We start from the raw sequence: 24,693 nt of genomic DNA, 5'->3' as shown, positions 1-24,693 counted from the left end.
ACATCTTACAAAAGTCAATGCGGATGTTAATGGACAAAGTCGATGCCCGGGATGCATTACCACAAAAGCTTCCGAGTCCTTGGGTGTTCGATGCTTTCCCACGTCCGCCATTGTTCCCACCATTAAATACCGCTAAAGAAGACTGGGAGCAACATACTTACATCGGCTGAAACAACATTTCACGGCTTTTCAAGTCACGGATGACCCCTTGCATCGATCATTGTTTTTGTCTTGGGACTCCCCAGACACATTCTTTCTTCTCCGCAAGTTGGCATCCTTGTCCGGTCTGGTGGCTCTCTCTTTCCAGGAGATATGCCTTTTGCTGACAAACTATTCTTCACAACGCTACCATGTGGTTGCCTCTCAACTGGAGTTCCATCAGTGCCATAAACAGCCCAGTCAATCATATTGTTCCTGGGTCACGGACTTGCAAGGTCCCAGTTGTCAATGCAATTTTACATGCACCAATCAGCAGTGTAAGGCTTCGTATGTGGACTCCCCGATCCGGGATGTGGTGGTTCAGCTGGCTCCCGATCCTGAGGTCCACACTGCGGTGCTGAAACTTGAAAATTCCTCATTGGAAGAGATTCTCTGCACTGACCACTCATTTCAAAGTGCTCAGGCAGCTAATGAGCGTCTCAGGGCACAGCCGCAAGTGGCGGCGATTGATGCGTCTCTGTGGGTTCCGCCCTCTCGACGTAGACATGGCCCGGCCAACAGAGGCTAGCGCCGTTGGGATTCCTCTTTGTCTGACGTCTCTACGGCATCAGAGCCCACTTTCATCTTGCCCACAGTGCTTTACCACACACTCTCGAGCTGATTGCCCCCACTGCTGGAAAATATGCACGCTGTGTGAGAAAGAGGGCCACATCCGATCTGTTTGTCATAGTCTCTCGACTCGCTCCCATCCTGCCCCTCCTGGGCCTCAAGATACAGTACATGCTCTGCGATCGGTCATCCTTCTGGAGGACCCATCGGCACAGAAGCTATTCCTCATGCTCCGCGTTTTTACTGAGGATGTCAGTTTTCAGGTCGAAACTGGGGACACAGTCTCCCTGATTAATATTGTGACATATACCCGCCTGGGCTCCCCTGTGTTGTCATCTCCCTCTTGGCGTTTGGTTGCCTATGGTGACGGTTCCATTTCCTTCATGGGCAGTTCGTCTTCACGTTCCCTGGCTCCTTTGTTGTCAACCATCCATCAGCTTTGAATATTTTTGGCCTGGATGCATTTCAACTGTTTGGCAATCCAATTTCTGATGAAGTTAAGGTCATTTCCACGGCTGTTCCTTTTCAGTACTTGGATGATCTGTGCTTGATTTTGCATCACTGTTTGCAATGGATCTCAAGTGTGCTTCACGTTTTCAGACGCACATCCCACTGCGGCTGGATGCGCAGCCTCACTTTTTCTGCGGCAGACCCGTTCCGGTGGCCTTACGGCCAGCAGTCAAGCACGAACTTGATCGGCTCCAGGCTGCTGGTGCCCTTGAGCCTGTGACATAAGGTGCTTTGGCGACACCACTGGTGGTCGTACGGAAATCCAATGGGTCCCTTCGGCTGTGTGGGGACTTTGGCACTACTGTCAATGCTCAGTGCTTAGTAGACACTTACCCCACTCCCCAACAGGACGACCTTCTTGCCAAGCTTGCGGGGGGCGAGTACTTTTCAAAGATCAACCTGGCTGAGACATACCCCCCAGTTACCCTTGGATGCCGATTCACAGAACATCATGGTTATCAGCACACCTTTCGGATTATGCAAGTTCAAGTGCCTTCCATTTGGTGTCTGTTTGGCACCAGCAATTTTCCAGCTGTTATGGAGCAGCTTACGTGGCCTATCCCGGCCTGTGTGAATTATCTGGATGACATCTTGGTCACCGGGTGTTCCTGCCAGGAACATCTGCACAACCGTAGTGCCTTATTTCACGTTCTGCACTCTGCAGGTTTACGCTGTCGGCTGGACAAGCACTGTTTTTTTCAACTGGAAGTGGAATACTTGGGCCACTGGCTTGGCAAAGATGGCATTCACCCTTCGGATCACAATGTCGCGGCCATTGAGGCCCTTACTCATCCCAAGGACTTATCTGAACTCAAGGTGTTTTTTGGCAAGGCTATTTATAACTTAAAGTTCTTACCCCAAGCTGCCTCCGTTGCTCAACCCCTCAATCACTTGCATCGTGAAGGGGTGACTTTTGATTGAACTCCTGCCTGTGACCAGGATTTTCTCCATTTAAAGATGATGCTGAAGTCCGCCCCTCGCCTTACTCCCTTCTCTCCGGACCACCCCTTGGTTGTGACAGCTGATGCATCGGCATACGGCATTGGGGCAGTCCTCGCACATCGGAATACCGATGGCTCAAACAGCCCATCGCTTATGCATCCTAAATGTTAAACACAGCACAAAGGAACTACTCCCAGATTGAAAAGGAGGCCCTGGCAATAGTGTTAGCCATCCAAAAATTTCACACCTGTCACTTTGGGGCAAATTTCACCCTCCTGACAGACCATAAATCCTTAGTTATGTTTTCAGCTCCCACTCTTACCTTCCACAGAGGACTTCTCAACGTCTCCAGCACTGGGCGTTATTTTTACGGAATTATACTTACACCATCTGGTTATAAGACCACCGCCCACCATGCTAACGCGGATGCTTTGTGATGTCTCCTAGCAGGCCCTGATCCTACGTTTGACCAACAGGAGGTCCTCTGCTTTCACACTGATTCCGCCTGCCGGGATGCACTGGACGGTCTGCCTTATCTACATCTACATTTATACTCCGCAAGCCACCCAACAGTGTGTGGCGGAGGGCACTTTACATGCCACTGTCATTACCTCCCTTTCCTGTTCTAGTAGTATTCCACTTCCAGTTGAAAAAAACAATGCTTGTCCAGCCGACAGCGTAAACCTGCAGATTGCAGAGCATGAAATAAGGCACTGAGGTTGTGCAGATGTTCGCGGGGAGAACGACTGCCAGAAAGCCTCCGTGCGCACTCAAAACTCTCTAATTTTACATTCGTGATCTCCTCAGGAGGTATAAGTTGGGGAAAGCAATATATTCAATACCTCATCCAGAAACACACCATCTCGAAACCTGGACAGCAAGCTACACCGCGATGCAGAGCGCCTCTCTTGCAGAGTCTGCCACTTGAGTTTGCTAAACATCTCCGTAACACTATCACGCTTACCAAATAACCTTGTGACTAAACGCACCGCTCTTCTTTGGATCTTCTCTATCTCCTCCGTCAACCCGACCTGGTACGGATCCCACACTGATGAGCAATACTCAAGTATAGGTCGAACAAGTGTTTTGTAAGCCACCTCCTTTGTTGATGGACTACATTTTCTGAGGACTCTCCCAATGAATGTCAACCTGGTACCCACTTACCAACAATTAACTTTATATGATCATTCCACTTCAAATTGTTCCATATGCATACTCCCAGATATTTTACAGAAGTAACTGCTACCAGTGTTTGTTCCGCTATCATATAATCATACAATAAAGGATCCTTCATTCTATGTATTCGCAATACATTACATTTGTCTATGTTAAGGGTCAGTTGCCACTCCCTGCACCACGTGCCTATCCGCTTCAGATCTTTTTGCATTTCGCTGCAATTTTTTAATGATGCAACTTCTCTGTATACTACAGCATCATCCGCGAAAAGCTGCATGGAACTTCCGACACCATCTACTAGGTCATTTATATATATTGTGAAAAGCAATGTTCCCGTAACACTCCCCTGTGGCACGCCAGAGGTTACTTTAATGTCTGTAGACGTCTCTCCATTGAGAACAACATGCTGTGTTCTGTTTGCTAAAAACTCTTCATCCAGCCACACAGCTGTTCTGATATTCCGTAGGCTCTTACTTTGTTTATCAGGCGACAGTGCGGAATGCCTTCTGGAAGTCAAGGAAAATGGCATCTACCTGGGAGCCTGTATCTAATATTTTCTGGGTCTCATGAACAAATAAAGCGAGTTGGGTCTCACACGATCGCTGTTTCCAGAATCCATGTTGATTCCTAGAGTAGATTCTGGGTTTCCAGAAACGACATGATGCGCGAGCAAAAAACATGTTCTAAAATTCTACAACAGATCGACGTCACAGATATAGGTCTATAGTTTTGTGCATCTGCTCGACGACCCTTCTTGAAGACTGGGACTACCTGTGCTCTTTTCCAATCATTTGGAACCTTCCGTTCCTGTAGAGACTTGCGGCACACGGCTGTTAGAAGGGGGCAAGCTCTTTCGTGTATTCTGTGTAGAATCGAATTGGTATCCCGTCAGGTCCAGTGGACTTTCCTCTGTTGAGTGATTTCAGTTGCTTTTCTATTCCTTGGACACTTATTTCGATGTCAGCCATTTTTTCGTTTGTGCGAGGATTTAGAGAAGGAACTGCAGTGTGGTCTTCCTCTGTGAAACAGCTTTAGAAAAAGGTGTTTAGTATTTCAGCTTTACGCCTGCCATCCTCTGTTTCAATGCCATCATCATCCCGGAGTATCTGGATATGCTGTTTCGAGCCACTTACTGATTTAACATAAGACCAGAACTTCCTAAGATTTTCTGTCAAGTTGGTACATAGAATTTTACTTTTATGGGTGCTCACAATGCCACGGCTACACGCCGAGGCCCTATCTTGTCGCAGGTTTTCCGTTACGTGGTCCACGGTTGGTCCTCCTATATTACTCGTCAGATGCGGACCGACTTCAGCCCCTGACTCTCTGTAGTCAATGATGTCCTCCTATTGGTCACGGAGCTGGATGCCCATTGGGTGGTCATCCCTCCGGATTTTCGACATCACGTGCTCAGTTTGTTACACCACAGGCACTGGGGTATGTCCTGCATGAAAGTTTTGGTTTGCTGGTACTTGTATTGCCCCGGCATCCATGGCAATATTGACCTCCTGGTCCGCAGGTGCACAGTGTGTGCACATCGCCAGGCAAGCCGCCCTCAGTCATTCGCAACCTGGCCTGTGCCTTGCCGGCCCTTGAATCGCATCCACCTTGATTTTGCGGGCCCATTTTTTGGGTCCATGTGGTTACTTATTGTTGATGCCTACTCCAAATATGCATATGCAGTCCGCAAGGCATCCACCACCACAGAGGACACACTCACGGCCCTGGCCCAGGTTCTTGCCATTGAGGGCCTGCCTCACACATTGGTCTCTGATAATGGTCCCCAATTCATGGCATCCTCCTACCACAACTTCTGTCAGGCCAATGGTATCAAACATATCTGTAGCCCACCTTTCCACCCTTCCTCCAATGGCGCAGCGGAGAGGCTTGTCCACACATTTAAACAACAGTTGACAAAGGTGGCCGAAACCTCTCCAACCACGCCGGCCCTCACCCTGTTTTTGAGCACATATCGCACCACACTGATTGACGGGCATAGTCCAGCACAGCTCCTACATGGGCGACAGCCACGGACCCTGCTCCATTTGCTGATGCCGTCACCCTCCCATCCCCACTCCTGGGCATTATGCCCCCAGCACAGTCGTGTTGGCCTGCGTGTACAGGAACAAGGTGGGTTGGACGCCCGCCACAATTGTTGTGGCCCATGGGCAGCGTGCGACATCAGTGCAGACGTCGAATGGGTTGGAGTGCCGCCATCATAACCAGCTCCACCTGCGTACCCCCACGGGACTCCCGCCGCCATCTCCTCCTACACTACCTCGTTCGGGTACAGACTTGGTCCTCAATTCGCCTCCACTGTACCTGGTTGCTGCCTCCCCAGGAGCCTGCCGCCGGCCCTCCCCGCCCCCAGATGGATTGGAGGCTCCCTCCGATGCCCTGGCCTCTGGGTTCACCATCATGGACACCTCACACATCCCTTCCTCCCCGACAACAGCAGTTGACGAGCCCAGGTCTTCTCCCATCTACCAACCACCGCAGCACCGTCCGGGGCGTTTTCACCCCTATGCGCAAGTTCCAGGGGGACGGATCTGGTATCAACCACCGCGGGTTTTGAACCAGCGCCAGATGGCATGGACTTTGATGATCACTAGAGGTCTCTGCTGCAGTAATGCCGTAAGCTGTGGCTGCACGTGCTCCTGGCCCCAAGTCTAACATGAGGGCACCACTTTGGAGCATGTGGTCCCAGCAGCCAATAGTGACACACCCTGTCGTGTATTTAGGCGGTTACCTCTCACTCAGTGAGGCAGTCTGGTATTTGCGTTGAGTTGGTTGATATCACGCTTACAGACATTGTGTTTACGTTGCCTGTGCTTACTTCCCGTTTACGAGTGGACGTTGTTTTGATTTCATGAGGTTATCTCTTGTGACCCCAACGCTTAATACTTTGTTGTTGATCTTGGTGTCTTGCTTGGCTGTCTGTCATCGTGCTTTTCCTTCCATTCCCATTCATCCATCTTGTTTGTTCGTGGGCCACTTCCATTTGGTCCCACTGCATTTTTGTTAGCGGCAACCATGCGATCGTTCCTGTCGTGGTTACAACAGAATAATGCCCCAAACTGCCCTGCTGGCAACTACGACAGTGGGCAGTGTCATTAGCCTGAATGTGAACTACACCCACGTGACACTTTCAAGAGTGGGTTGTCTGGATAGATGAATTCACAGAAGCTGCATCATGGGGCTGCAGAAGGCTGGATGGTCATATCATTGTGCACCACAACGGTCATACAGTCACCATGACTGACCACTGTTGGGAACAATGAACACTGGAAGGCATGCATGCATGATATGTAGAGAAAACATATAATACATTATGATGACTAGACTGAATCAGAAAACAAATGGCTAGCTTGAGAGGAGTTATCGAATCATGTGAATACTAATGTACTGTGAATGAACTTTAGACATCATAGGGATGCTAAATACAGTGGCTAGTAAAAACTGTTCTAATTTCAAGAGACTTTCCTCATGAATTTTTAGTTTGCTTCCTTAATTATGTAGAAGTTTTATAGGGCACATGTCACTTAGGTACACATTTAGGAACTTCAATACCGCAATGTGGGTACCTCAGGAATAAAGTTGCCTGCCAATGCTGTCAAGATGAAGAGTCCAATGTCAAGACAATACAAAAGCAACCATATGAATCCAGAATTCAAGAACCAACATTAATATAAACCTGGTATGGAGATCTACAGCATATTGACCAATGAATTTATTTAATCAGTTCTGGTAACTCCACCAGTGACCACTTTTGCCGTGTCCCAGCACTAGCAGCCGAGGACGGGAAAGTTGAACCCCATACACTGAGTGCCGGAGATGTGGACATTTTTCAACTACACAGGGGGTAAGTCGGTAGATGTCCTTGGCTAGTCTAAGAATGGACATTTTGCAAAGATCCTGGTGCATAATGAGAAATGTGCAGATAATTGTGGACCCCTCCAGACACTAAGATAAAGTATAGACACAAAAGTGTCAAGAACACACACATAGAGGCATAGGAAACTCCTGGCTGGCAGCAGCTGTTTTCACCTGCCTTCAAAAGTGAGAGACGTGCTGTTAGTTGATGAATCCCTCAAGCAATGGGACGGAGCTCAGATACAAAGCACCAATAATTCATACAGGGAGGTGTGTGAAACTGGAACTGCAGAAAAAGTTAGCTGCTTAAAAAAATGTTTGCTGGGCAACAGGAAGATTGCGTACAAATCATGAACGCCATATGATTCTTCGACGAGAGAGCACTAACATAAGACTTTCTATGTCTCACAGCTGTTATAAAGAAAAGTTGTGTAGTTGCTTTCACAGCAACTAAGACTGAGGAGAAACATTGGAATAATGTGCAAGAAATGATGGCAACAGCCTCAACAGTGAACACATGAGAAAGTCACCAGTTCTAGAGTCACATGCTAGCTTACGCAAGATAAAAAGTCTCCACTCTGCATTGGGAGGCACTATGACAAAATGGTGATCAATCATTGGGTGGTGCTGCAAATTTAGTCCACCAATGTCAATGCTGAGAGGAGGAAAAATTTGAGGAGTCGATGAGCTAAGCAGAGTGATGAGAAGAGAAGAGACAGTACAAAAGCAAAAGGACAGGGATGTTCTTCCACCCATTGCCTATTTAGCCTGCTGACTCTGAATCTCATCCTTATTCCCATCCTAATTTTCATTGTTGCTTTGTTACTTACTCTTTTCCTGTTCCATGTTAAATAGATGTACCCTTATAGTCCAGTGCTTGGGCACTCAGAATTGCAATTTCCTTGCCTAATATGTGCCTTCTGAGACCATGATGCTGCTGCTTTGGTTATGAAACCCATGACAAGTAGTCAATGCAGAGACCATTCCTGGGCCTCGCCATAAAGCCACAGGACACTGGCAAGGATGGCTGACTCACCACCACTTATCAATCCCTTAGTCTCATAACCTTTTGCTGTTTGATTTCATAATCGTAATAGTCACTTAAATATTGGCTCCAAGGATGGGCGATCTCATTAGAAATCTGCATGTCATTTCATGCCGGAGATGGATTTTAAGTTCACTACATTTTGGCACCCATGGGGGCAACCTCACTGGTAATTTGCATGCTATTTCATATCACAGGGTTTTGAAGGATTCGCTGCACAGTATAAGATAATAACACAGAAACTCTAAATGACACCCAACCCACAAGTGGAAAATCTCCTTTTAACAATAATTCCTTCTGTAATACACAAGGTCATTTTCTGAATCTGAAATAAAAATATAATCTGACTTCATGGATCCAGTAGTATTAATGTATTACGAGTCTAAAACTGTCTGATAAATGGAGAGTGTTTTCCTTTTATTCACGTAAGACTACCTTTACAAACAAAAAATTAAAAAGAAATTAAGATCAGACAATAAACAGAGAGCAGTTTCATATTATACAGAATATTGTAACATATTATGAAGTTACAACGTTTTTAATAGTAGGCATATGATCTCCAAAATTGCAGCAGAAACAGCCACATAATAAGATAAAATTATTTTTACTCTTAAGAATGCAAAATCATCATAAAATGAAAGTACACATGCAGCAGAGCATTTTAACAACTATTAAAATGTGAGCAAGAAAAGTAGTTCAAATGAATCACAAAAAAGTCAAACACCACACACAAACTCAACACCCAGAAAATTTTATAAAACTGAAGTTTTTTCCAACATTAATTTCTGAAAAAGGATAATCACTAAGTTCCTCAAAATTAAATGAAAGGCACGGTATTGAAAGTTGGAGCTCTATGATATACAATGGGCCACCTATTAATAGAATACATTATTAATTCAGAATAATTTGTAAAATAGATTGGAGTATGCTACTGTTAAGCACCAATCTGAAAATGCAGGTTCTGCACAGGTTAATTACTAATCAGCATTAATACTGATGTTCTTTTCATAACTTTCTTAAAAGGGAGTTGTTGTTATCCATCTTCACAATAATGACCTGCAGAATCAGTCACAGGCTGGTTTTTCAGATTGATGTTTCCACTGAGAATACTATTCATACAACCATTTACAAAGTATTTACATCATTAAATGGCAAGATATGTGCTTTTGACTTATTGGAAATATTTCATCACAAATGGCGTGTACTAAGAAATAAGTATACATAAGTCAAGATAAATTATGATACATTAAAAAATAGCAGACACATTAAATGATACAAAACATAAACATAAAACATATTGTGGAAAGTAATTTGTCTTCCGTAATGTAGATGCTTCTACTAATGGCCACATGCACTCTATACTAGTTCAGCAATAAATATACAAAAAGTACACTCTAATGGGTAACATGACAATTTTAATATGTGCAAGTTGCAGAGCAGCATGTACAAGACATTCAACTCTTGTATATAACATTTATCTTAATTTCCTTACCTCTTTCATTCTGTGTGTGTGTGTGTGTGTGTGTGTGTGTGTGTGTGTGCGCGCGTGCTCGCGCATCCCCACCTGCTGCTCCCACCTCTTCTACTAGAGTACATCTACATCTACATACACACTCTGCAAGCCACTGTATGGTGCATCACAGAGGGTACATTGTACCACTACTAATCATTGCCCTTCCCGTTCCATTCACAAATACTGCAAGCGAAAAATGATTACCTATATGCCTCCATATGAGACACAATTTCTCTTATCTTATGTTCATGGTATTTACATGAAATGTACATGTATTTATGGGCATGATGAGCATTCTTCCATACACACATGGAAATTTCTATAACATGTGGAAATAAAATTCTTTAAGATATTTTGAAATTTACAACTGTTAAGTTAGATATGTAGGAATCCTTCCTAGGACATTTATGGTCATGGTCAGGGACATCATTCCTGAGTAACAATAACTGAAATGAATCACTCCCAACTTCAAGAAAAACAAGTTTCTCCATGATATGCCTATTTGGCCTATGTGTATGTTATCAACTGTTTTTCCACCAGTTTTTGTCTTTGGTCATCATCTAGCATTGTTGGTAACAGTTACCAGTGGCAATCTTGATGCAATCATCCTCAGTGTTGACATTTTGGAACTGATGAAAGCTTCAGAACGATTCACATCTCTGAAGTCACTGATGGCTTTGTATGACTTAGATACTTAATCTTTTATTACTATTTAAAAATTGCATTTAATACTAATTTATCATAGCAGTCAAAATACCATAGTTAATATTTTTCTAACTGGCTTACAGTCCATAGTTTTGTTAATATTTGAAAGGTACAGGAGCTTAAGGGCACTCAATGGCGAGGTTATCAGTGTGGAGATTTGCAACATCAGAACTACAATAGCAAGAGTGAGCTGGTAAAGATAGCTTTGATAATAAACCATACAAATACTGAGTTCTTCCCCAATTTGAGTTGTTATGTTCAGCTCAGGGAGTTGTTCAGCTAAGTTGGTCTAACATGGGTTTGGTTTTTGTTGATTCTACTGATAAGTGTGATTTTATGAATCATGGCGTACATCTCAGTTACACAATTGTTTCTAGTTGTGTGTGTAGGTGACAGGCATCTTATACACTGATCAGCCAGAACATTATGACCACCAACCTACTATCGATATGTAACCATCCAGGCGATAGCAGCATCACCTGGCGACGAATGACTGCTAGTCAGAAACATGCATGGTGCATTTTAGTATCAGTGAGGGTGCTGTCTGTCTGTAGAGTGGGAAAGGTGTGCGATCTATCCGAGTTTGACCGAGGGCAGATTGTGATGGCCAGGTGGCCCGCCACAAGCATTTTGAAAACTGAAGGTATTTGAGGAGTGCTGTGCTGAGTGTCTTCAACACGTGGCGAAACGAAAATGAAACTATGTCCAAATGTTGTGGGGTTGGGCGGCCACCCCTCATTACAGATGTCGGACGTCATAGGGTGGGCAGACTAGTAAAACAGGATAGGTGGTGAATTGTAGTGGAACCAACATTAATGCTGGACAGAGTACAAGTGGGTCTGAATACAGAGTGCACTGAACACTCTTAATGATGGGCCTATGCAGCCAATGACCCATGCATTTGCCAATGTTAACACCATGACATCAACAACTACTATTTAAATGGGCATGTGACCACTGGCTCTGGACATTGGCGCAGTGGCAGAGTATTGCATGATCTGACGAATCTCAATACCCTCTTCATCATGCCGATGGGTGGGCATGAATCCATCATCTTCCAGGGAAACAGGTTCTTCACATCTGTATGGTGGGATGGAGTCAAGCTGGTGGTGGTTCCGCTGTGCTGTGGGGAACATTCACATGGGCATCCATGGATCCAGTGGAGCTCGTGCAAGGCACCATGATGGCCAAGGACTGTCGTACACTGGTTGAAGACCACGTACACCACTTCATGGCGATCATATTTCCCAATGGCAGTAGCATTTTTCAACAAGTAATGCACCATGTCACTAGGCCAGGAGTGTGATGGAGTGGTTTGAGGAACACTGTGCTGAGTTCTAATTGATGTGCTGACCCCCCAACTTGCCACACCTGGATATGATCAAACATATGTGACTGAATGTGGTGCCATGCAGTGTCTAGCGTAGTGTCTGGCCAAAGTTGTATCATAAACTAAGTTTATATTGCAACTATGGCAACCTATAAACTACATTTATGGGAAGACTTTGGCCAGACAATGTGCTGAACACTGCAATGAATTTTCAGTTTCGCCACTTGGTGTCTGTAGCAAAATGTATGTAGGGGGCACTCAAATGAAAACAAGACAGATGGAAAAAAGTAAGTAAACTGTTTATTATTTCAAAAGTAATTGCACTATTTTTAATACATTTGTCCCACTGAGAGACAGGACAGTCAATGCTTTCATGGAAAAATGTTTGAGGTTGCCTACAGAACCATGACTGCACCCAGGCATGCAATTCTTTGTCCAAAGCACATCAAAGACCATGAATGTCTTGCTTCAAAGCTTCAAAAATATGGAAATCGCATGGGGAGAGATCAGAACCATATGGAGGATATGTAAGGGCTTCCCAGCGAAACTTCTGTTGCATATTCACACCAACATTGTGGGCTTTATCCTGATACAGAATAGAGATACAGATACATTCTTGAGCATTTGGACCTGAAGGTGTGCTCCATTACTGCAGTGTCCACATACCAACATGCATTAATTGTGATACATATTCCATGTCCTTGAAGTCAAAGAAAAAGGTGTCCCTAACCTTCCTGGAGCTGACGTGCTTGTTGTTTTGGCTACTCTGCAGAAGCTTCACTGGGGACACCTTTACACATCCTCCATACAGTCCCGACCTCTCCTTGTGTGATTTACATATTTTTGGAGCTGTCTTTGTTTTCATCTGACTGCTTCTTACAGATGCATGTGAGACAGACAACACAACTGAAATTATGTATTTGACACTGGGGGAGGGGAGGGGGGAGGTCTGGTGATGATTTGGGCAGCCATGTCACGGTATTCCATGGGTCCCATGGGTACAGATCTGCAAGATCGCATTACTGTTAAAGACTATATGACCCTTATGGCTGATCAGGTCCATCCCACATTAAAATGTTTGTTCCCTACTGGTGTTCTGTCTTCCAAGACAATAGGGCCCCAGTTCACACAGCTCACATTGCCCAGGACTGGTTTTATGAGCATAAGGATGAACTGCTTTGTGCATGATCACTATCTTCCTCAATCATTGTTACCTGAACTCCACAATGGTGGAGACTTTGTCAGCAGGTAGGATCACACAGTGTGACTCAGTTTTTAGGTAGTGGAATGCAGTTCTTTCTGTGGATGTGAGATTAGTTTCCATGCTAAGAGATTTTGGGGAATAATGAGGATGGGAGGTTACAGTTAGTAAGTTCTGGTAAGTTCTCCAGGGATGGATTGGGGTGGGGGTATTGTTGGATCATGGTTAGATGGAGGAATAAATTAATGAACGCTTGTCTGCTGCTCAATTTCACTGTTCATAAATATTATGAAATAGCAGACACAGAAGATTGAAGTTTTACACCTGACCTGTTTCACATTAGGAAATGTATTAGTTCGATGTCAATCGCACAGTAAAAAGCACTGCGAATTTTAAGCAATCAGACATTGTATATCAAAAAGTTACATTTTGGGTCCTTTGTTGTTTCTGATAAACATTAGTGATCTGCTTGTACTGTAAAATGATGAATTTCTTTCCATTTTTGCATATGATAAAAGCACCTGAATAAAAAGTGGCCGAATACCTCTTACTGAAAAGGTAGCTAATGTAAGAGGAATGTTCAATAAGTAATTCAACACATTTCTTTTTTCAGATAACAGGTTGGTTTTATTCAGGATTCCAATATACCATATAATTCCCCAACCTTTTGGCCACAAAACCCTATTTCTCAACATAATCTCTGTTCAAAGCAATGGTCCTACACCACCTTACTGGGAGGACCTGTATGCCTGCATGGTACCACCCTACTGGTTGACGTCATAGCCAATGTCTACCTGAATCAATAACCTTCCCATTATCCACATACTGCTTCCTGTGGAGTGCATCCTTCACTGGGCCAAATGGATGGAAGTTGGAAGGTGTGAGATCTGGGCTGTAGGGAACATGAAGAAGAACAGTCCAATGAAGTTTCGTGAGCTCCTCTTGGCTGTAAAAATTTGTGTTAGGTCTTGGATTGTCATGGAGAGGGAGAAGTTTATTTGCATTTTAGTGGCGACGAACACATGAAGTCATTTCTTCAATTCCCTTGGTTGAATGCTGCACCATGTGGGAGGTCATTAAACAGAACAACCCCTTTGGAATATCAGAAGGCCATTACCATGACTACCAGCTGGGGGTACGGCTTGGAACATTTTCTTTGGAGGAGAGATGCCGTGGTGGCACTCCACAGATTGCCATTTTGTTTCCAGTTTGAGGTGATGAACCTATGTTCCATTGCCTGTGCTGATGTTCAACAAAAAAATTTTCACGATCAGCCTTGAATGTGCAAGAAATTCCACACAAATGGTCCTGCGTTGCTCTTTACGGTCTTCTGTTAGGCAGCAAAGAACCCAGCAGGCACACACCTCTGAGTACCCCAACTGTCGATGAGTGTATCAGCACTACCAATAGAGACATCCAGTTGTGCAGCGAGGTGTTTCATTGTGATCCGGCAATCATCTTGAATGAGTGTCCACATGTTCCGACATTGCAGGAGTCACAGTTGTTAGTGGTCAGTCGGCACGCATGAGACTGGACCCTGTCGCGATGATGACAGACACCTTGCTGAATGACTCACCAAACTTTTGTTCAATGCTTTGTATCCACTGACATTCTTCAAGCACCTATAAATATCTGTGTCTTTCTCACAAAAGAAACTCAATGACAGCTCTCTGCTTTGAATATACCTTCATTACAGGCACCATTTTTAACACTGTGTACAATGCCACCACACACTGGAACTTCATGAAACTACAGTGGGTGAAGTGGGAACATTCCTCAATGTCCCATAGCAAATCCCACATTTTTCAACTGAAACTGGGCATGAAAAATAAAGTGCTATACTACTTATTGATGCTCCTCATAATATCTGAAAACATCAACAGATGATTTATGGTAATTAGATTATCATTAAATTTTGACATAACTCACTACATACAATACAATACCTCCAACAGGATTCAAGCTATATTTAAAAACTCTACTCATACACTGACTTACAAAAAGTAGATAGTATTACAGAAAGATTACAATCTTATTTGGAAAATGCACATGTGATGAGACAGCCAGAGGTAGCAGTTACACTGAGAACTTAATATGGCTGTCATAACACTGGTAGAAAGCGTGTGGTACCTACAGGAGGAGCATGGCAACCGATCACCCAGCAGAAGAAAGGGGCTCAGCGTGAATGAAAGTGGTTACCTTAGTTGGAGTTCGACACTTGTGTGCCAAGCAGTGCCTTTCTGGGTGAAGTTTCATTTTATGGAAAAACTGTTGGATAACTTTGTTTGTTCATTAGTGGCTGCAGTTTCAGAAAATGCTGTCCATTGCAATCAGAGAGGAAAGAGCTACGATTGATGCTTTAATGTTAGGAAAAGTACGAGCACACATTTTTGCTCGCATTGATGAGACGAGTTCATCAGCACTCATAAGATTCTTTATGATTAACACTGGCAAAGTTATGGTGTATAAAATAAATAGATAATTACACTAATTAATAAAACTTTCAGTACTGTTATAAACACTAGTCAGATGATAGCTGCTGTCAACAGATATAATTACTGACAACAGTTATCATCTGACCAAAACATCAGCACAAATTAAAACTAAGCAAGCTTTAGTGAGAATGCCTTAATTCAGACAGATACATGTTGTAAAATGATAGCATCTATGAGCATTATCCACTTACCTACATAGAAATATTGTAGATATAACATTGATTTCAAGGTAAAACTAACATTTAATTTTTTTATAGGTTTACCAGTTTTTTGACTGGAAGGTAACCAGCAGATGTAAATTGACTGTAAGGTCTCAAAAACTGCCTATTCTTAAATTCTGCACTGGTTATGTGAAGCAAGTCAGTAGTGGGGAGGAAGCAAGCATATTCACGGCAAAGTGTCTTGTGCCTTAGGGTCCAACTGTTTTCAAGGTTGCAGTGGCACATACTGTATCAGTGACAGCAAAATTTGCCCTCAGGACTTGGTAAAAGTGCAATGTGAGACAGGCAGTAAAACTCTTGTTTTTTAGCAGATTGCTGAGGAGTTCAACTTACGGCTAATGCAGGAGGCCACAGAAGTGGGTCAGTTCAGGCCGGCTAGATCTTGTAACATCGGGGGCTATCTGCTGATATGGTAAAGGGACCAGTCATGATATTATTGACAAAGCAGAAAAGCAGTGACAGAAACTGATTCTTTAGCAAAACAAGGACGGGCAAAGCCCGTACAAACAATCCTCATTTCTAGTCTGAAATATTGCAGTCTGCCAGCCACCAGCTCTGATGAGGGACCTGAGACATCTGTCTATTAGTCTGCATGGATCAAACAGTCTCCAGCTCCAGTATCTTCCACTGCTAACAGTGGCTGTACTGCTCTTGCTGATTCCAATGTTGTGGACTTAGCGCCGTCCAACTGGTGGGCCACCTGTGGGCCTATGTCAGCCGCTTCAAGCTTCCTGCCCTGCAGGTCTACAGTTTGAGCCTGGGGACATGCATTTGCGTGCCCCATTCTGTGCTGCAGTTAGTCTGTAGTCTGCATCAGGAGCTGCTGCCCGCAGTTACGTTCAGCGTCCTTGCCAAATCGCTGCCATCACTGCTGCACCAGCTGCGCAACACTGCTGATGGCCGCACCTTTTCGCAGGTCACCTATAATGTATGTCCCGGGGGTGTTGACTTCTTTGAGACCACAATCATGATGACTTTTGTAGTTAATGAACAATAAATAAATCTCTTAACAATGATGTTTTCGTGACATTTCGGATGGCTACCAGGTATCTACTCACTGTTCCACTGCTACCCCACACAGGGTGATGGACCACTAGCCTTCTGACCTCTGGCACATTAGTTCCACCACCCACCATACACAGGCCTCGCACCCCAGCCTCAACAACTGTTATCAGAAGTGGTCTCGGATGTCTGCAATTTTATCCGGGACTGTGTCTCCAGCCGCAACATGCAGTTCAGCAGTACAGTTTTGGTGAGTGAGTTTTTATTTTTGTGGTCCTTTTGTTTTATACATGATAGGTGCATATAGAATTGATATGCAGAGGAACATGAAGGCACAATTTGTGAAACTTTATGGAACAGCAGATTCATCGTAGTTTAAAGTGCAAAGAGTACTATATTCAGACACTGAGGTGATAACATTGTAATTTAGCATATCACAAATTGCCATGCACGTAAGCAGTACCAACTAAATATACAACCTGCCAATGTTATGGGCAGGAGGCACATCAATCAATGCTCAGAGTCTCTCTCTCTCTCTCTCCCCCCCCCCCCCCCCCCCCCCTCTCCCTCTTCAGACAATCTATACGACACTCACTCAGTATTTTAGAATCAGTTTGTGATATCAGAACTTGACATAATCTGACCAAACTACTACTTGAAGACTTGCAGCCAGGTGCAATTCATAATGTTTACTTGGCCAGCATCATTTACAACTGCTTAATTAATGAATAAATTACATTACATAGTCAAGCTATTCATCCTGTCTTGTCTGCACATGCAAGTTATGGGATACTACTTGTAGAATACACTTTAATTTTCAGACTACACAGTTCTATTGGTAAGAAAAGTGATAAACTTCAGTATGTTTGATATGGCCATAGGACATCAGCAATGAGCCATTGCTATTCAGTTAAGGATCACACATGTTAGTCCAGCAGCACATAGGATGATATTCTACACACACTACAATGTAGTGTCTTAGTTCAACTACACTTGATTTCTGTGATAGGTGATTTAAAAAATTAATTATGGCTATTTACAATCATTAATGAGCTAAAGAAATATTTTTATGAAATCCATCTTAACCGTGATATATATATATATATATATATAAAGTGTGTAACAAGAATGACAACTGCAGTCAGTTCTAGAACATCCTGCAGAGACCTCTTCATAAAACTTGGCATTTTTGTAGCTATTTTGCAATAGGTACGCCGTGAAACAAAATGAAAGGATCACTTTTTCATAGCCCCATAATTGTCTCCCATTGTGATACATAAATGTGAAATTTGGCTCAAAATGATGACAACTTTCCTCTGTAATGGTGCAGAATTGTAGATCCCTGTAATGTCACTCTCAGGCTTGGCAGTTCTTCAAACAACAAGGTGTCCACACATGCGAAAAAGAGGCCACAGCTCAGAAGCCCATGTGAGGTGTAAGGTGGGTTAATGATGTCACATTAGCACCATATTTCAACACAATTCTGCCCAGCACTATCGTGGACATGTCAAGTAATGGGAAGGTTGTCGCATACCCAAGCACCCCCATTTCACCCCTTCTTTTGACACCTCTGCGATGTAGATCAGAAATGCGATGCCCAGTGTTGAAATAACACAGTTTTCTTATAGGTGGCAAAGGAAAACATTCCAGACACACCATTGCTCAGAATTTACATAAAAAGGCCTCAGGAGATGGCATAAAGGATGTCAGTGGAAACACTTCTTCCCTTGGAGTGTTGATTCCTACATATTTCTCAGGCAAAAACAACAGTTTACTATGCGATGAGCAACACGATGGCATTCTTGACAAATTTCGACACTGTTTACTCCCCTGGGCAATTCAAGCCTACTGAAAGTACATAGGACACTGTGGGGCTGCAACCACATTGACTGTGATCTGACCCCCTTGGAGTATAGTGCGAGCACAATTTCCATTTAGGTATACGGGGTGGAGCCACCAGGGCAGGTCCATTCAAAATCATTTGACGAAATTTAAATGTGATCTGAAGCAGCAAAGGGTGTTTATGCTTTTTCAGCCCTTCTGTTTCGTTTGATCACAGGGGAGAGAGATTGCAACATTGACGTGTGTGTATAAAACAGCAAAGGGTTCCTTAAGAGCCCCCAGTTTGGACATTTTTGTTGGGCACTTTAAAAATGTACGCCAGAGACCTCGATATCAATTCAGCTGAGAGGTGTCTTGTGGCTGCCGTAGCGTTTCATTGAAACCCTTTACGTCACGTCCTGACGACTTTTTGTATCGATTCTGAGAGGCAGTTTATCTGAAATGTTTTCCTTGGCCACCCATAAGAAAACTACATGATTTCAATGCTGGGTGCCATGGTTCTGACCTCCATTGCAGAGACGTTAAAAGAAGGGGTGAAATGGGGGTAAGTGAGGGTGTCACAACCTTCTCCTCATGTGACATGTCTATGATGGTATTGGGCAGAACTGTGGTGAAATTTGGTGCCAATGTGACATCATATGTCTGAAATTTTTTCCTTGGCCACACATAAGAAAACTGTGATTTCAATGCTGGATGTCACGGTTCTGACCTCCATTGCAGAGGTGTCAAAAGAAGGGGTAAGTGGGGGTGTGATGATTACCTCCTCATGTGACACATCCACAAAGGGTATTGGGCAGAGGAGGAGGAGGAGATTAGTGTTTAACGTCCCATCTACAACGAGGTCATTAGAGACGGAGCGCAACCTCACGTGAGGAAAGGATGGGGAAGGAAATCGGCTGTGCCCTTTCAAAGGAACCATCCCGGCATTTGCCAGAAGCGATTTAGGGAAATCACGGCATCAGGATGGCCGGAGAAGGGATTGAACCGTCGTCCTCCCGAATGCGAGTCCAGTGTGCTAACCACTGCGCCACCTCGCTCGGTGTATTGGGCAGAATTGTGATGAAATTTGGTGTCAATGTGACATCATTACCCCTTGCGATACTAAAGGGAGGGGGGTACTTTATGTCCGCCTTTTCATCTTTTGAAAATATTGTAATCTAGTCAGATATTTCATATTTTAAAATTTTGAAGTATGTGTTTATTGTTGTTTTAATGAATTATTCCATCAGATTCCATAAATAATTTAAGTTGCTAGTTTAACTTAACCCAAAATTTAAGTTTTAACAGTAGGTGTTTTATGCAATATTTTTGGGTTCAGGACCTAATTTACTCATCAATCTCTCTTTAAAAAGTATGTTGCAAGTAAAAGTCAACAACAATTAATGAAATTTGTGTTTTTTATTTATTTTTTAATGGTGGACATTAAGTACTGCCCCGTTGGTACGCCATGTTACTGAAAGTGTGTTGATATTGCTAGGAGTGTGTTAAAAGATATTTTTGGATTCTGTGCCCTACTTACACATCAGCATAACTTTAAAAAGTATGTCATTGACATAAGTCAAAAACATTAACTAATCATTTTTTAAACTTTTTTTTTGGGTGTGTACAAAGTACTCCCTCCCCTCCTGGTGATGCATGTTACGAAAAATAAGCTGGTATTGCTAACCTACCTTGCACCTCACATGAACTTCTGAGCTGTGGCCTTTTTTTCACATGTGTTGACACTATGCTGTTTGAAGTGCTGCTGAGCCCAAGGATGATGCTGCAGGGACCCACGATTTTGGACCGTTACAGAATGTTGTAGGTCACAATGGGAAACAAGAGATTTTGAAAAAGTTATACTTTAATTTTGTTGTGCAGTGTATATTCATTAATATCATTTGTCACTAGCACTATTTCTCCTTAAAAAAGTTGAAAAAATGAATACAATACTAGAACAAAAAGCAACCTCAGGAGCTTAACATCAGTGTAGAAAGAAGTCAGATAAATGGGTACACATGTATTCAACAACCTGCCAGAGCATATTAAGTGTCTTGTGGGTAATGTGTTGGATTTAAGATGAAATAAATAACGTTCTCTTGGCAAACCCAGTCATCTCTATTGAAGAGTACCATCTCAGAAACTTTAAAAATCTGCGTTTCTGGATTTTTGGAATTAATAATAGCACTGTAATACAATAATAATTCAGAATTTTAAGTTTTTTCATTGTATTGCACTTAAATAAAATTTACATCCTCGTCTTCTTGCCACATCAAAGGTACCCCCTCCTCTCCTTGGGATCCAGGGAAATGCATTAGAAGAAAATTTTCCATTTTTTCTTTTTCTTTCATTTTTGACACACAGGTGCTATGCTACAGAACTTGTGGTTTTATCAGACTTATTGATTAGTCCAAGGATTGACATTTATATGAAGTTTTTGTCTGATTTGTTTATTAGCAACATTATATTTTCTGCATTCTAATATCCTTAAAACATTGACAGTGCAAGTTTTCTAGTGTGATACAACATGCACAGTGTGTCAATATGTCAGTAAAAGCATTTTAGTTTGACCAAATTAAATAAATAATGCCATTCACCTTCTTTTATTTCTTTTCGAGTCAAATCTGCACTTCCCTTGGTGGCTCTTGCAACCATATTTGTAAATCCTATGCCAACCTGAAGGAGCTTGTAATCATCATCAGCTGTCATTGGTTCTGGTGTTAATCCAGAAAGGTACAAGCACTTCCCTGTAAGAACAGAATAGGGAATTTATCTAAGAGATTTCAGAAATGAAATGCAGTTTAAATTTAGAACACAGAAACATCATCAAAAATTACTGCATGCAAGTTGCATTTGATATGGTGGCCATTATTAGATCCATGCTTAATGAAGTTAAAACAGTAAATCAACGTAAATGTGTGCCCTTCTTGCCAAATAAATATTTAATTTACTTCTGATTTCTGAAAATATCCTTTACTGCACTGTCCGGTACATGAGGAAAAATACGATATTCCACATGGTACAACTAAAGAAAGAATACCTCCATGTAAAACTAAAGAAAGAATACCTAAGAATAAAGAAGCATAGATCAAAAAAATATTCTTCTGTGTTAAAATATAGTGTAGTCCTTTTATTTGTTTATGTTTAAGTCACATTCAGAACTGCAGTGGGGCTATTAAGTCATACAAGATACATCTCTGCAGTAGATGCAAAGACGAGTAACATGACTTAGTTCAGTACTGCTTGGAGAGGATCAGGAATCAACAATTTTGCCACCTAAGCATGAACAGCATCTTCAGCTATTTGATGAGAAGATACGTAAAACTTAATAAACTACAGATTGATGTTTATATTCACTCAGAATATTTCTGCAGCTAATTCCCACTGCTGCTGTTCAATATGATAACAATACTGTCTTCTTCTGGTAATGTTGACCCAGGTCACCCTGGGACATAGTGTATTAGTAATGCCTTAAGATTATGAATAATAGAGAATTACATCATTTCCACATGTACTGGTCAGTAGTAGAAAACGAGAAATGATTCCTCAAAACTTATGGCCCTTGGAAAACAAAAGGTATTAACACACATATATCTCATATATACACTGAAGCACTTGTGTAACATCTACAGCATCAGCAGGTTAATACTGGTATGTCTTACCAGCCAGGTATTGTTAACCGGTGGATAACATTGTAACAAAAAAGAAAAGAGTGAGCCAAAGAGAGAAAAATGAAGGACAATATGGTAATGGGTTTGGGTTGTACAAGAGTGTGGTCAGCAATCAAAAGTAAGGCCTTCATGTAGTACATTTAAACCTTATTATACATGGAACACTACCTCAGTTGAACAAGGATGATGGGAAGAAACACCCAGGATCTGTTTGAAGAACCACCCCTCAGCTAAAATGTTGCGAGTTAGGCAAACTACGGCACACTCAAGACAGTCAGTCAAGGATTTGAACTCCATGACTCCCAAGTAGTGTTCTAGTATCTTAATCACTACATCACTTTGCTGTGTTAACGTGCCCAGAACTTTAGTGGCAGCAATAATAAGTCAACTGGTTACAGAAATAGTTGCAATGCCTGCACATTGCCAATACGAATTAAATCAATAGGTACCTAATATAACACCAGCAGTGGATGAGAAGCATCCATATGCAATAAATTTCTAGTTCTCAGTAAGTAAAAATTGTGCAATACCAAAGGGAGGGGGGTACTTTATGCCCACCTTTTCATCTTTTGAAAATATTGTAATCTAGTCAGATATTTCATATTTTAAAATTTTGAAGTATGTGTTTATTGTTGTTTTAATGAGTTATTCCATCAGATTCCATAAATAATTTAAGTTGTTAGTTTAACTTAAGCCAAAATTTAAGTTTTAACAGTAGGTGTTTTATGCAATATTTTTGGGTTCAGGACCTAATTTACTCATCAATCTCTCTTTAAAAAGTATGTTGCAGGTAAAAGTCAACAACAATTAATGAAATTTGTGTTTTTTATTTATTTTTTAATGGCAGACATAAAGTACTGCCCCGTTGGTGCACCATGTTACTGTTGCTAAAATTATTAAGATTCGGGCAGTTTTATTTTCACATAATGAAGAAGGTTTAACAGGCAGGTAATGTTGTTTTGTTTTTACAGTACATTTCAAACACAATGACACAAAACTAAATTATGAAAATATGCTTCCGAGTTTCATTTTAAATAAGGAACACTAAATTTCTCTCCGTGGAACAAAGAAACAAAAGGGGGGGGGGGGGGTAATCTGTCTGAAAAGCCAGTACTGATATGAATTATGCAACAATACAGTTAAACTTGTTAATAACTTCTAACACATCAATCAATTCTAGAGTCCAATCTCAGTCAGCTAGTGAAATATCTGACGATAACAACTAAAAATAAACAGGGGAACTAATAAGGATTCACAAAATTTTTGAAAAGGAAAGGTATTAAAAATAAGAACCTATATCCATAACAATAATAAATTTGCAGTACTGACAACAGACTCCTGGTATGTGTTGACACCATACTCTATGACTCAGAAGCCATTACACACGAGTTGTAACTGCTGTGACTATAGATCCATTGGGATTTAGCACTGTTCACTCGTCTGGTCAAAGTCTCTGGGTCCTAGCATGCTAGTGTTCTATGGCTATGGTTTTTAGAGGTTGTATTGCCACATGGAGTTCCTGTGATACTGGTCTTCTGGACTGAGTGAAAGAAAGTTGGGAGTAGTACATTGGGAGCACTGGACTGACTGATATTTACGTACCTGCACCATAATATGCAAAGAGTGCTTAAACAGACAAGAATATGAACATAGACAACACACTCTTTCTACCACTTATTATTTAGGAACAACAGAAACTAAACAACATCATTCATGACACAGTAATGTGATCAGAAACAAAGCAAAATTAACAAAGACTAAATTGAATTAAAATCAGAATATACAGCAGGGAGGAAATTGAGGTGTTGCCTTAACTGTAAACTAGAAGATAAAAAAATAGTATTAGATAGACTGAAGGAAGAGTATGATCAATGTTAAAAATAAACAAAAAATATTTCATGGAAATCATACAAACCTAGATAGCAACATTCTTGTGTTCTAATGACAAGGCAGGAGACTTCTATCAATAGTCATAGAAGCTTAAAAATGACAACCTACCCACTACCACATAATGATCGTAGACTTTAATACAAATGTAGGGTAAAAACTAAAGAACGATTCTTGATTTGGAAAAGTTGGGCATGAAATCAGAGATTACAAAAGCTATACATGAAGAGAATTTGTCAAGTACAAAAAGTTTGTTTGTCATACATATTGTTCCAGAAGTGTGTGTGTGTGTGTGTGTGTGTGTGTGTGTGTGTGTGTGAGAGAGAGAGAGAGAGAGAGAGAGAGAGAGAGAGAGAGAGAGAGAGACTAAATGGAACTGAAATGAAACTATATTTTACCAGAGAAAAAAAAATTGTTCAGAATTTAATGATTTTAAGCCACTTTAAAATTTCAAGCAATCACAGACTAGAAATAGGCAGATTAAAAACAGACTTAGGAAAAAAATTACCTAAGTTGTCCTTTATTCAAATGCA

General features: G+C 42.0%; 1 protein-coding gene across 1 annotated transcript in view; it reads right to left on the bottom strand.

Annotated features, from left to right (window-relative positions):
- The window catches only part of LOC124721122, a 229,347-nt gene that overhangs the window by 31,542 nt on the left and 173,112 nt on the right, over positions 1 to 24,693 (bottom strand). The window contains exon 5 of the mRNA XM_047245938.1: positions 21,200 to 21,349. Coding sequence (XP_047101894.1) covers positions 21,200 to 21,349 — 150 coding nt within the window. The remainder of the gene's footprint in view (positions 1 to 21,199; positions 21,350 to 24,693) is intronic.

Source organism: Schistocerca piceifrons, chromosome X (assembly GCF_021461385.2).
Source record: "Schistocerca piceifrons isolate TAMUIC-IGC-003096 chromosome X, iqSchPice1.1, whole genome shotgun sequence".
In the NCBI taxonomy this organism is placed as follows: domain Eukaryota; kingdom Metazoa; phylum Arthropoda; class Insecta; order Orthoptera; family Acrididae; genus Schistocerca; species Schistocerca piceifrons.
The sequence above is the reverse complement of the archived record's forward strand: the minus strand, read 5'-3'. Positions and strand labels throughout refer to the sequence as shown.